Raw genomic sequence first — 12609 nt, 5'->3', positions numbered from 1 at the left:
GCACCGCTTTGCTTTATCTTGGCCAGGTCGTCGTTGTAAATGAGAACTTGTTCTCAACTTGCCAACCTGGTTAAATAAGGGTTAAATAAAAATCTATTTTTTTCAAAAAAATAATGATGTATTTGAGAGACCAGTGCTCATTGACTATAGTGTACAAAATATTAGGAACACCTTCCTTATGAGTTTGACCCCCTTTTCCCTCAGAACAGCCTCAATTCATTGGGCATGGACTCTACAAGGTGTCGAAAGCTTTCCACAGAAATGTTGGCCGATGTTGACTCCAATAATTCCCACAGTTGTGTCAAATTGGCTGGATGTCCTTCGGGTGGTGGAGCGTTCTGAATACACACAGGAAGCTGTTTGAGCGTGAAAATCCAGCAGCATTGCAGTTCTTGACATACTCAAACCAGTGTGCCTGGCACCTACTACCATGCCCTGTTCAAAGACCCTTAAATATTTTCTATTGCACATTCACACTCTGAATGGCACACATACACAAACCATGTTTAACCTGCCCTACTTCCTTTCATCTACACTGATTGAAGTGGATTTAACAGGTGACATCAATAAGGGATCATAGCTTTCACCTGGATAGTCTGTAATCGGAAGAGGTGTTCCGGATGTTTTGTACACTCACTCGGTGTAGTTTACATGCTGTCCTCAATCTAACCCAACCCCGTCTGTTTTGCCTCATAGTCGTGCACCTGTCAGTTTTCTTGCTAAACAAACCAACCCGTCTATTGGAGAAGCAGTTTCTATATTCGTATTGTAATGTCTTTGATTTTTTTTAAACTCAACAACCTTTTCTCACAAACATGTCAGAGATCACGTGATACAGGCAACAACCAAAAAACGTCACATACATTAACCAAATTCATCGAAGGTGCTTGAAGGCCCAAAGCACCTTTAGCGCCTAGCTAGGTATTCCATCCGACACCGTGGGGGTAAGTGTGGATTTAAGAGTTTAGAAAATATGATCCATTTACTCTGCCATGTCAAAACACAGACATATATTCAAATATCTGAATACAGGGATTAGAGTTATTGTATTGACACATGCCTCGTCCTAAACAAAGTTTAGATGTCTAATATTAGCTAGCTAACGTTTGATAGCTTGTTAGCATAGTAGGAAGACATTGGTTCTCAGTGGCGCGAGCTAGAGAGCTATAGCATATCAACACTCGAGCTGCAATTTCAGTGTGTCCATGTAGAGTTGTAAAACGCAACAGTTTTTTTTTTTTTTTTGGTACATTTTCGTACAAATCAATTATTAGCTACTGGACCATGTGTAACGCGAAGCCTCATGGAAAAAGTACTGTATCTCGTTAAATATGTGGGTAGACTGGACTTCCAATTGCATTGCACATGTGCTGAAACTATAGCACGCTATAACTGCAGCAATACGGTGTGTACAATTGGATCCCTTTCATTAAGGCAGGTTTCCATTGGCCCAGGTTTATTCGACAACGCAATGTCGCAAATAAAGTAATTGCAACATGTAATGGAAACGGTAGATATAATGGATATTTTCTAAATATCGACAACATTTGTATTCGTATATAGACAAATCCACACGTCAATCTAAATTTCTGTATTGGTGGGGTCAAGGTGTTATAAACATTGACTGATTTACTTATATGAAAATCGTTGACATTCTTTCATGTTGCCTTCATATTTTTGTAAAGTATATTCTCTATGTGAACTATAATTGTTGACAAAAAGACACCATGACGTGTTTCTGCACGTGAGTTTAGCTAGCCAACGTCGCCATGACATCGCCTAAAAGCGTCATCTGGGATTTCTATTGGAAAAGCAGTTTCTGACTGTCTTGGATACTCGGCTTCGTCATTGTTTTTCAACCTGGACTCTGGCGTAGACGTAACATAGTAAATGTACATTTGTCTCCTTCCCTGTGGTAGGATATGTTACATTTCGTAAGGGAAGGAAATGAATTTGTGGATGTCCGTCATCCATTTCGCATGACATGTTATAAATTACAATTTGTATATGTCATTTGCAATACGTATATCCTACAAATTGCAATGTATTGTGGCTAACTTTATCTAGGTGGCTAACGTTAGTTAAATGGCTAACATTAGTTAGGTTAGGGGTTTATGGTTAGGGTTAAGTTTAGGCATAAGGTTTAAATATATATAACATGCAAAGTAGAAAGCGTTTCTAAAATGCTAAATTTGTCCACGATGAGATTCAAAAGCTCAACTTTTGGGTTGCTAGACTTTTATGTTATGCGCCTACCATCCACCCCGACCAACCAACCTCCTTTCGTGTTTGCCTTAAGTAACTTTGTCTTATTAACCATGCCTAACATATCACACTAATTTGAGTGTCCTGGATTTAATTTTACTATGTTACGCGTAGTCTGAGACCAGGCTGGTTTTCAGCCTAGTCACTTTTGGCAGGTATTGTTCTGAAGCCACATCACACCAGCAGCACCTCTTGTGGCTTCTTCTATATTGATGATTGATACTGTATTTTGATCAGAGCTCTGGTCTCTTGTCAAAAGTAGTGCTCTGTAAAGTTGAACGGGTGCCATTTGGGACACAAACACTGCCCATTATTAACCTGTTTTTCTCCTCTTGTTATTTCAGCGTATAATCACCAACACAGAGAACATACTGCTATGGCAGAACCAGATGTGCAATTTAAGGTGAGTCTTTGACTGTGTCTTATGGCACCCTACTCCCTATACAGTGCACAACTTTTGACTAGGGCCCATAGGGCTTTGGCCCCATTAAGCATTGCCTGATGTGAACTATTCCTTGAAGAAAAGAGATCTCAGAAGACCTAAGATTAATAATTGATGACTTGGATAAAGCTGGAAAGGGCTACAAAAGTATCTCTAAAAGCCTTGATATTCATCAATCCATGGTTGGACAAATTGTCTATAAATAGAGAAAGTTCAGCACTGTTGCTACTTTCCCTAGGAATGGACGTCCTACAAAGATGACTGCAAGAGCACAGCGCAGAATGCTTAATGAGGTTAGGAAGAATCCTTGAGTGTTAGCTAAAGACTTACAGAAATCTCTGGAACATGCTAACATCTGTCATCAAAAAGGAGGACCAAGGCACTCTTCATATAATTAATTAAAATGCCTTTATTGGTATGGCATGTTCAATAGACACTATTTTTTTTTTAAACCGACGCGTTTCAGCTGCATGGCATTCACCAAGGAGTACAAAAAAAAGAATACAATGTCCTCTTTTGAACAGCTTTTCCAATTAGCCCTAATTGGAAGAGGGAGTGGTTGCAAAATTGATTACACACCTAGTAAGCAATACTATACACATTAAAAGGTGAAATACTGTAGCTATGTTATCATAAAAATACAACTCCAATCTAGAAGTATCAGAACACTTAGAAAGGTAGTTCTAACCTTAAATGTGACTGGGAGAAGTGTCAAGAATAAGAAAACAATATATTCCATAGTACACAAGAACACAGAAAAACATGAACAACAACAACAGTCTAAACATAGCTGAGGGCAATTGAGCAAAATGTCCACTAGATGACAGCAAATAGACCCATCACGACCCTACAGGAAGGGTGCGAAATCCATATCTTCATTTAAACCAAGGTATTTAGTGGCCTGTAGTTTGTAAATCCATATCTTCATTTAAACCAAGGTATTTAGTGGCCTGTAGTTTGTAAATCCATATCTTCATTTAAACCAAGGTATTTAGTGGCCTGTAGTTTGTAAATCCATATCTTCATTTAAACCAAGGTATTTAGTGGCCTGTAGTTTGTAAATCCATATCTTCATTTAAACCAATGTATTTAGTGGCCTGTAGTTTGTAAATCCATATCTTCATTTAAACCAAGGTATTTAGTGGCCTGTAGTTTGTAAATCCATATCTTCATTTAAACCAAGGTATTTAGTGGCTTGTAGTTTGTAAATCCCAAAACTTTCCCTTTGGTTTAACTGTTTAAGGCGTCCCCTTTTCTAATAGAGGCCGGAATATGATCAATACCCATAGCTTGTCGGGAGGCAGGGTTGCCATGGTGTAAGGACTTCTAGTGCCTTGCCATGGGGTAGTCTTCATTGCCTACCCGTATGGCATACTTGTGTTCTGCAAAGCGGTCTTGAAGGTGTCTCTTTGTCCGTCCAATGTAGAACACCTTGCACTGTGGACATTCCAATCTATAGATGACATGAGTGGTTTTGCAGTTAATGAAATGCTTGACTTAAAACTCAATTTTGGAAGCTGCGTCAACAAAATACTTCTTCTGTGCAATATTTCTGCAATGGTTGCAATGGTTACATTTAAAAGAGCCCTTGGGTTTGTGGTCAAGCCAAGTTCTTTTTGAGAGTCACCCGGAAGATAACTGTGGACTAATTTGTCATTTAGGGTCGTACATCTCTTAAAGCTTATGACTAGTGGCTCAGGAAAGACTTGGCGTAGTAGCGTATCACTTTGTATGATTCCCCAATTATTTTTAATGATTCTTTTAATGTTCTCTGCTTCAGTGCTGTATTTTGTACTAAAAAGAAAAATACACTCTCTTGATGTATCACGAGGCTCTCCCCTTCGCAACAAGTTCTCTCTGTCAAGTAATCCAGCCCTTATACCTGCATCTTTCAGGACCTGAACGCTGTAGCCCCGATTCAAGAAGCGATTCTCCAATTCAGCAGATTTGACACTGTAGTCTGTTTCCTGATCGCAAATTCTGCGGACTCTTTAGAATTGGCCATATGGAATATTCTCTTTTAGCCTTTTGGGGTGAAAGCTGTCTGCCCTCAGAATGGTTTTCCCGTCTGTACGCTTCCTAAAGATTGATGTGTGCAAACAACCTTTGTCATTTTTACTAATGTCGAGGTCAAAAAAAATGAATGTTATCCTTGCTGTCCTCCATAGGTAGTTTGATGTCAGGGTTAATGTTGTTAAGGTATTGGTGGAAGGAAATAAGTTCATCTTCTGAGCCGGACCAAAACAGGCAAACATCATCAATATAGCGTCCCCACCATATAATCCGGTCAAAGAAATGGTTATTAGAAGGATCCAAAATGAAGTCATTTACCCAAGTTCAAACCAACATAGGAAGGGCTGTAGCTCCCACGGCACATCCTTTAACCTGTTAAAAATACAATCCTGAAAGATAAAGATGTTGGTGGATGTCATAAGGTGAATGCACCAATTTGTAAGTCGCTCTGGATAAGAGCGTCTGCTAAATGACTTAAATGTAAATGTATGAATAAGAGTCCGTTCAGTCAGTGAGACAATGAATTCTGTAGGAGGCATCTCAGTTTCAGGTCGGGTACTCAAGAAATGGTGCACAGCTGCCAAACCTTGTTCATTCATGTTCAATGGTGGTGTATAGAGACTCCACATCCATGGGGACTAAAAAGGAAGCTGTACCAATATTGTTCAATTCTTTCATTTTGTTCAACACGTCTGTGGTATCTTGAAGATGGGCTGTGAGTGACATCAGAAAAGTGTTAATAAAGTAATCAATGTACTTAGAGATGGGTTCTGTCAGACTTTCATTACCACTAATGACTGGTCTGCTGGGGGATTTACAAGATTTTTGTGGACTTTTGGAAGAAGGTTAAAAGAAGCCATACGCGGACTGCCATTGTAAATCAATTTGAACTCATTGTCTGAAATGTAGCCATTCTCTTTATCATCTGTGAGGATCCCTTTAACTTCAGTTTTTAGGTCCTCAGTAGGGTTGAAGGTAAGAGCTTGGTAGAATTCATCATTGTCTAATTGACGGTCTTTACTCCACACTACTGTAGCACCACCTTTGTCTGCTTTTTTAACCACAATCTCTTCATTTTTGGACAGTGATTCAACTGCATCCCTCTCTGTTTTAGAAAGATTACATCATGTTTGGTTGGAGTCAATTTTACCCTTAAACTGATTCTCCACATCAAATTTCACTTTCTTGGCAAGTGTATTTATATTTAGTGTGGCATTCTGGACGATGGGACAAAAAGTGGACTTGGGCTTAAAAGGTGTTTTTGAGGCAACAGAAACTGCCTGACCTCTCCAACTACAGACGCCAGTGTCTCAGATGTTTTGCTTGTACCAGGCCTTCAGATGTAGAAACTGGTCAATCTTTGTATTAAATTCTTTATTTAGAACTACCTTTCTAAGTGTTCTGATACTTCTAGCCTGGAGTTGTATTTTTATGATAACATAGCTACAGCATTTCACCTTTTAATGTGTATAGTATTGCTTACTAGGTGTCTAATCAATTTTGCAACCACTCCCTCTTCCAATTAGGGCTATTTGGAAAAGCTGTTCAAAAGAGGACATTGTATTCTTTTTTTTGTACTCCCTGATGAAGGCCATGCAGCTGAAATGTGTTGTTTAAAAAAAAAAAAAAGTTGTTTCTATTGAACATGCCATACTAATAAAGGCATTTTAATTCATTATATGAAGAGTGCCTTGGTCCTCCTTTCTTTTTGATGACCAATTTACCCTTTTTACCAAAGAGCACCGTCTATCTACCAAAATGTACTATTGTGTACCTTAGTCGCGCTTCCCTTCCTCCTCTTTCTACTATGCTAACATCTGTGTTGACGAGTCTACGATACTTAAAACACTAAACAAGAATGATTTTCATGGGAGGACACCACGGAAGAAGCCACTGCTGTCCAGAAAAAAACATTGCTGCAAGTCTTAAGTTTGCAAAAGAGCACTTGGATGTTCCACGGCGCTACTGGCAAAATATTCTGTGGACAGCTGAAACTAAAGTTCAGTTGTTTGGAAGGAAGGAATACACAACACTGTCTGGAGAAAAAAAGGCACTCCCACAACATCAACACCTCATCCCAACTGTAAAATATAGGTGGAGGGAGCATCATGGTTTGGGGCTGCTTTGCTACCTCAGGGCTTGGACAGCTTGCTATTGTTGACGGAAAAAGGAATTCCCGTGTTTATCAAGACATTTTGTAGGAGAATGTAAGGCTCTGTCCGCCAATTGAAGCACAGCAGAAGTTGGGTGACGCAACAGGACAACGACCCAAAACACAGAAATAAATCAACAGAAGAAAATACGCCTTCTGGAGTGACCCAGTCATAGTCCTGACCTCAACCGGATTGAGATGCTGTGGCATGACCTCGAGTGGTTCACACCAGACATCCCAAGAATATTGCTGAACTGAAAAAGTTTTGTAAAGAGGAATGGTCCAAAATTCCTCCTGACCATTGTGCAGGTCTGATCCGCAACTACAGAAAACATTTGGTTGAGGTTATTGCTGCCATAGAAAGGTCAACCAGTTATTAAATCCAAGGGTTCACATACTTTTCCCACCCTGCACTGTGAATGTTTACACGGTGTGTTCAACAAAGACATGAAAATCTATAATTGTTTATTAGTTCAGCAGAAATGTGTTTGTCTATTTTTGTGACTTAGATGTAGAGCAGATCAAATTTTATGACCAATTTATGCAGAAATTTAGGTAATTCCAAAGGGTTCACATACTTTTTCTTGCCACTGTATATAGGTGTCATTTGGGATGCACACTTTGGTTTGGAATTGCTCCTTCGTCTAGCAAATACCAGTACTACATTGGTGTTTAGTTGCTATTCCTTTTGACCAATGTGTTCTTTTAATTACTACCCGTGTTTCAGCTAGTGTTGTGCGGAGATGGAGGCACAGGAAAAACCACCTTCGTGAAGAGGCATTTAACGGGAGAGTTTGAAAAGAAATACGTTGGTGAGTTTCTCAAAGTCCAGACGGTCCTCTGTCCCCCTTCTCTCTCTCAGCTTTTACGTACCTCTTCTTTTTCGTCTTCTGCTTCTCCTTCATAACACCACCATACCTTCCATCAATAATCAGACTTCATTCTCTCCTGAGGGAATATTAGTTTGCAGGCAAACTTTATAATTGTAGACTTAAAAAGACTCAATGATGCGCAGAAACACATGAATTTAGCTCGGCAACGTGGAAAAGCCGTTTCTGACTGTCTTGGATACTAGGCTTCATTGTTTTTCAACCTGGACTCTGGGGTAGACGTAACATAGTAAATGCACATTTGTCTCCTTCCCTTTGGTAGGCTATGTTAAGGGAAGGACATTTATTTGTGGATGTCCCTCATCCATTTTGCATGATATGTCATGAATTACAATTCATATATGTAATTTCCAATACTTCTATGTAAGAATTACAATTTATTGTGGCTAACTTTAGCTAGGTGGGTAGCGTGATCCAAAAACAATAAAAATGCAATCCATAAAAGAGTATAAACCATTCTAGATCCCTGAACCATGGCTGACCTGCCCCTCGCTCACCCTTCTCTTCCCCCTGTAGCGACTCTGGGAGTAGAGGTGCACCCCTTGGTCTTCCACACCACTCGAGGGACCATCAAGTACAATGTCTGGGACACAGCCGGCCAGGAGAAGTTTGGGGGGCTCAGAGATGGCTACTACATACAGGGTACGTCACATTTGTGTGGGTCACATGTCTGTGTGTTGTATTGTAGTAGAAACAGAGTAGGTCACATCCTGTCCTCAGATCTCTACACAATCTACGGACTCCACATATTTAACGATTATCTGATATACTCGATTACTCTCTCCCCTATCTATCTCCAGCCCAGTGTGCGATCATCATGTTCGACGTCACATCTCGCGTCACCTATAAGAACGTGCCCAACTGGCACCGCGACCTGGTGCGCGTCTGCGAGAACATACCCATAGTCCTGTGCGGCAACAAGGTGGACATCAAGGACAGAAAGGTCAAAGCCAAGAGCATCGTGTTCCACCGTAAGAAGAACCTTCAGGTAACTGTGGCAACGCCAGCCCGACGCACATGTTAAGATAGGTGTGTTAGTTAACAGGTAAAAAAAAACACTGTCTCCAAGTATATACAGTTGAAGTCGGAAGTTTACATACACTTAGTTTGGAGTCATTAAAACTCGCTTTTTAACCACTCCACACATTTTTTTTGTTAACAAACTATAGTTTTGGCAAGTCGGTTAGGATGTCAACTTTGTGCATGACACAAGTAATTTTTCCAACAATTGTTTACAGACAGATTATTTCACTTATAAGTCACTGTATCACAATTCCAGTGGGTCAGAAGTTTACATACACTTAAGTTGACTGTGCCTTTAAACAGCTTGGAAAATTCCAGAAAATTATGTTGAGGCTTTAGAAGCTTCTGATAGGGAAATGTACATTATTTGACTCAATTGGAGGTGTGCTTGTGGATGTATTTCAAGGCCTACCTTCAAACTCAGTGCCTCTTTGCATGACGTTATGGGAAAATCAAAATAAATCAGTGAAGACCTCAGAAAAACAATTGTAGACCTTCACAAGTCTGGTTCGTCCTTGGGAGCATATTCCAAATGCCTGAAGGTACCACGTTCATCTGTACAAACAATAGTACGCAAATATAAACACCATGGGACCACACAGCCAACATACCCCTCAGGAAGGAGATGTGTTCTGTCTCCTAGAGATGAACGTACTTTGGTGTGAAAAGTGCAAATCAATCCCAGAACAACAGCAAAGGACCTTGTGAAGATGCTAGAGGAAACGGGTACAAAACTATCTATATCCACAGTAAAACAAGCCCTATATCAACATAACCTGAAAGGGCCTCTCAGCAAGGAAGAAGTCACTGCTCCAAAACCGCCATTAAAAAAGCCAGACTACGGTATTCAACTGCACATGGGGACAAAGACTGTACTTTTTAGAGAAATGTCCTGGGGGTCTGATGAAACACAAATAGAACTTTTTGGCCATAATGACCATCATTATGTTTGGAGGAAAAAGGAGGAGACTTGCAAGCTGAAGAACACCAACCCAACTGTGGAGCACGGGGGTGGCAGTATCATTTTGTGGGGGTGCTTTGCTGCAGGAGGGACTGGTGCACTTCGCAAAATAGATGGCGTCATAAGGAAGGACAATTGTGGGTATATTGAAGCAACATCTCAAGACATCAGTCAGGAAGTTAAAGCTTGGTTGCAAATGGGTCTTCCTAATGTACAATGACCCCAAGCACACTTCCAAAGTTGTGTCAAAATGGCATACGGGCAACGCGGTCAAGGTATTGGAGTGGCCATCACAAAGCCCTGACCTCAATCCCACATAAAATGTATGGGCAGAACTGAAAATGTGTGTGCGAGCAAGCAGGCAAACAAACCTGACTGTTACACCAGCCCTGTCAGGAGTAATGGGCCAAAATTCACCCAACTTATTGTGGGAAGCTTGTGGAAGGCCGTTTGACCCAACTTAATCCATTTTAAAGACAATGCTACCAAATACTAATAGACTGTATGTAAACTTCTGACCCACTGGGAATGTGATGTAAGAAATAAGCTGAAATAAATTGTTATTCTGACATTTCACATTCTTAAAATAGTGGTGGTCCTAACTGACCTAAGACAGGGCATTTTTACTAGGCTTAAATGTCAGGAATTGTGAAACTGAGTTTAAATGTATTTGGATAAGGTGTATGTAAACTTCTGACTTCAACTGTATGCCTCAGCTGGAGTGCGGTGTCTGCAGTGTTTCTCCCTTCCTTGGTTCCTTTTTTTAGGTGGGAGAGCTAAAATAGCATCTAATTAGCCAAAATAGATTTGATTAGATAGTTTGGACACCATCTCATTCAAGGGTTTTTCTTTATTTTTTTACTAGGTTCTACATTGTAGAATAATAGTGAAGAGATCACTACTATGAAATTACACACATGGAATCATGTAGTAACCAAAAAAGTATTTTATATTTGAGATTCTTCAAAGTAGCCACTTTGCCTTTTTTGACAACTTTGCACACCAGCTTCATGAGGTAGCCACCTGGAATGCATTTCAATTAACAGGTGGGCCTTGTTAATTTGTGGAATTATTTTCCTTAATGCATTTGAGCCAATCAGTTGTGTTGTGACAAGCTAGCTGTGGTATGTGGAATACCAAGTCCATAGTATGGCAAGAACAGCTCAAATAAGCAAAGCAGATCACAATCACCTGACCTCAACCCAATTGAGATGGTTTGGTATGAGTTGGACTGCAGAGTGAAGGAAAAGCAGCCAACGAGTGCTCAGAATATGTGGGAACTCCTTCAAGACTGTTGCAAAAGCCATCCAGGTGACTTCCTCATGAAGCTGGTTGAGAGAATGCCAAGAGTGTGCCAAGCTGTCATCAAGGAAAAGGGTGGCTACGTTGAAGAATGTAAAATATAATATTTTGGTTACTGCATGATTCCATATGTGTTATTTCATAGTTTTGATGTATTCACTACTCTAAATTGTTGAAAGAAAAGTACAAATAAAGAAAAACCCTTGAATGAGTAGGTGTTTATAAACCTTTGACTTGTGTGTGTGAATGAGAGGGCGAGAGAGAGCCTGGATAGAGAAGACCATACCTAATTGACTGACACACTCCACCTCCCCATCAGTACTATGACATCTCAGCCAAGAGTAACTACAACTTTGAGAAGCCCTTCCTGTGGCTGGCCAGGAAGCTGGTAGGAGACCCCAACCTAGAGTTTGTGGAGATGCCAGCCCTCGCCCCCCCAGAAGTCGTCATGGACGCCTCCCTGGCTGCGCAGTACGAGAACGACCTTAAGGTGCGTACACGCATGCAGAAATTGTACACGCATGCAGAAATTGTACACGCATGCAGAAGACACACACATGCAGAAGTCCACAGAGGCTGGGTCAGTGTACGAGGTGTTATTTATTTGAATTGTTTTTATTTACATCAGGAACTTGCAAACAACTTTCGTTTTACAGGTGATAAAAATAACGAATACACAATTTTTCCTCACACCTCCAGGTTGCCGCAGAAACAGGGCTTCCAGATGAAGACGACGACCTTTAACCTGTGACCTCGCTGGCCTCCAGTGTTCTGGGAGCGTGCCCTATTGCTGACCTTTTTAATTGTAAAAGCCTTCCCCCAATGTTTTTTTTTATGTGTGTCAAACTGATGATGTGTGTCTGGTTGCGTGAAGATTTCAGTAGAGACCAACAGGAGTAGAAGTTTAGACTGCTCAAAGTAGGCATTACTCACACGCATACAAATGAAAGACTTTGTACGCTCGCTGTACTATACTGACTAAGGGTGATATGAAATCACGCTAAATAAAAAGTATTTGAATACAAACTAGCTGCTGTGTCAATCCATGTGAACAGAATCTGCGTGTGAATGGAATTCAGCAAAAATCACATTTCACTTGCTTCTGGGTCGACCTTGTTGCTGTTTGACAGCCTTTTATTCTACAGAGGTGGCTCTGGTGTGGATGATGGGGATTGATAATTAATGTACAAGCTCAACAACATGAAGTTGAATAGTAAATACATGTGTACAATAATCCATTTGTACAGTGCCTTCAGAAGGTTTTCACACACCTTGACTTATTCCACATGTTGTGTTGCAGCCTGAATTGAAAATTGGTTAAATCAACAACAAAAACCCATCTACACGCATCCCTGTATCACAACCGACAATGGTTGGGAGACCCATAGGGCGGCGCACAACTTGCCTAGTTAAATAAAGATTCAATAAATTTAAACACAATACCCCGTAATTACAAAGTGACACAAATTTTTTATTTAAAAAAATGTTTTTTTTTTTTTTTTTTTTTAGATAAGTATTCACACCCCTGAGTCAATACATGTTAGAATCACCTTTGGCAGTG

General features: G+C 40.3%; 1 protein-coding gene across 2 annotated transcripts; it reads left to right on the top strand.

Moving 5' to 3' along the window:
- The first annotated feature begins 617 nt into the window (after positions 1-617).
- On the top strand, positions 618-12074 carry LOC124013307 (GTP-binding nuclear protein Ran-like). Of its 2 annotated transcripts, XM_046327571.1 has the most exons (8): positions 630-944; positions 2610-2668; positions 2946-3000; positions 7600-7684; positions 8279-8404; positions 8563-8750; positions 11368-11538; positions 11748-12074. In XM_046327571.1, the coding sequence occupies exons 2-8, from the start codon at positions 2655-2657 to the stop codon at positions 11790-11792; spliced, it is 684 nt and encodes a 227-aa protein (XP_046183527.1). In that variant the 5' UTR covers positions 630-944; positions 2610-2654; the 3' UTR covers positions 11793-12074. The 2 variants fall into 2 exon arrangements, with proteins under 2 accessions (XP_046183529.1, XP_046183527.1); XM_046327573.1 differs by lacking the exon at positions 2946-3000 and having other exon boundaries at positions 618-944.
- Positions 12075-12609: the final 535 nt, after the last annotated feature.

Source organism: Oncorhynchus gorbuscha, linkage group LG24 (assembly GCF_021184085.1).
Source record: "Oncorhynchus gorbuscha isolate QuinsamMale2020 ecotype Even-year linkage group LG24, OgorEven_v1.0, whole genome shotgun sequence".
NCBI classification, from domain to species: domain Eukaryota; kingdom Metazoa; phylum Chordata; class Actinopteri; order Salmoniformes; family Salmonidae; genus Oncorhynchus; species Oncorhynchus gorbuscha.
The sequence above is the reverse complement of the archived record's forward strand: the minus strand, read 5'-3'. Positions and strand labels throughout refer to the sequence as shown.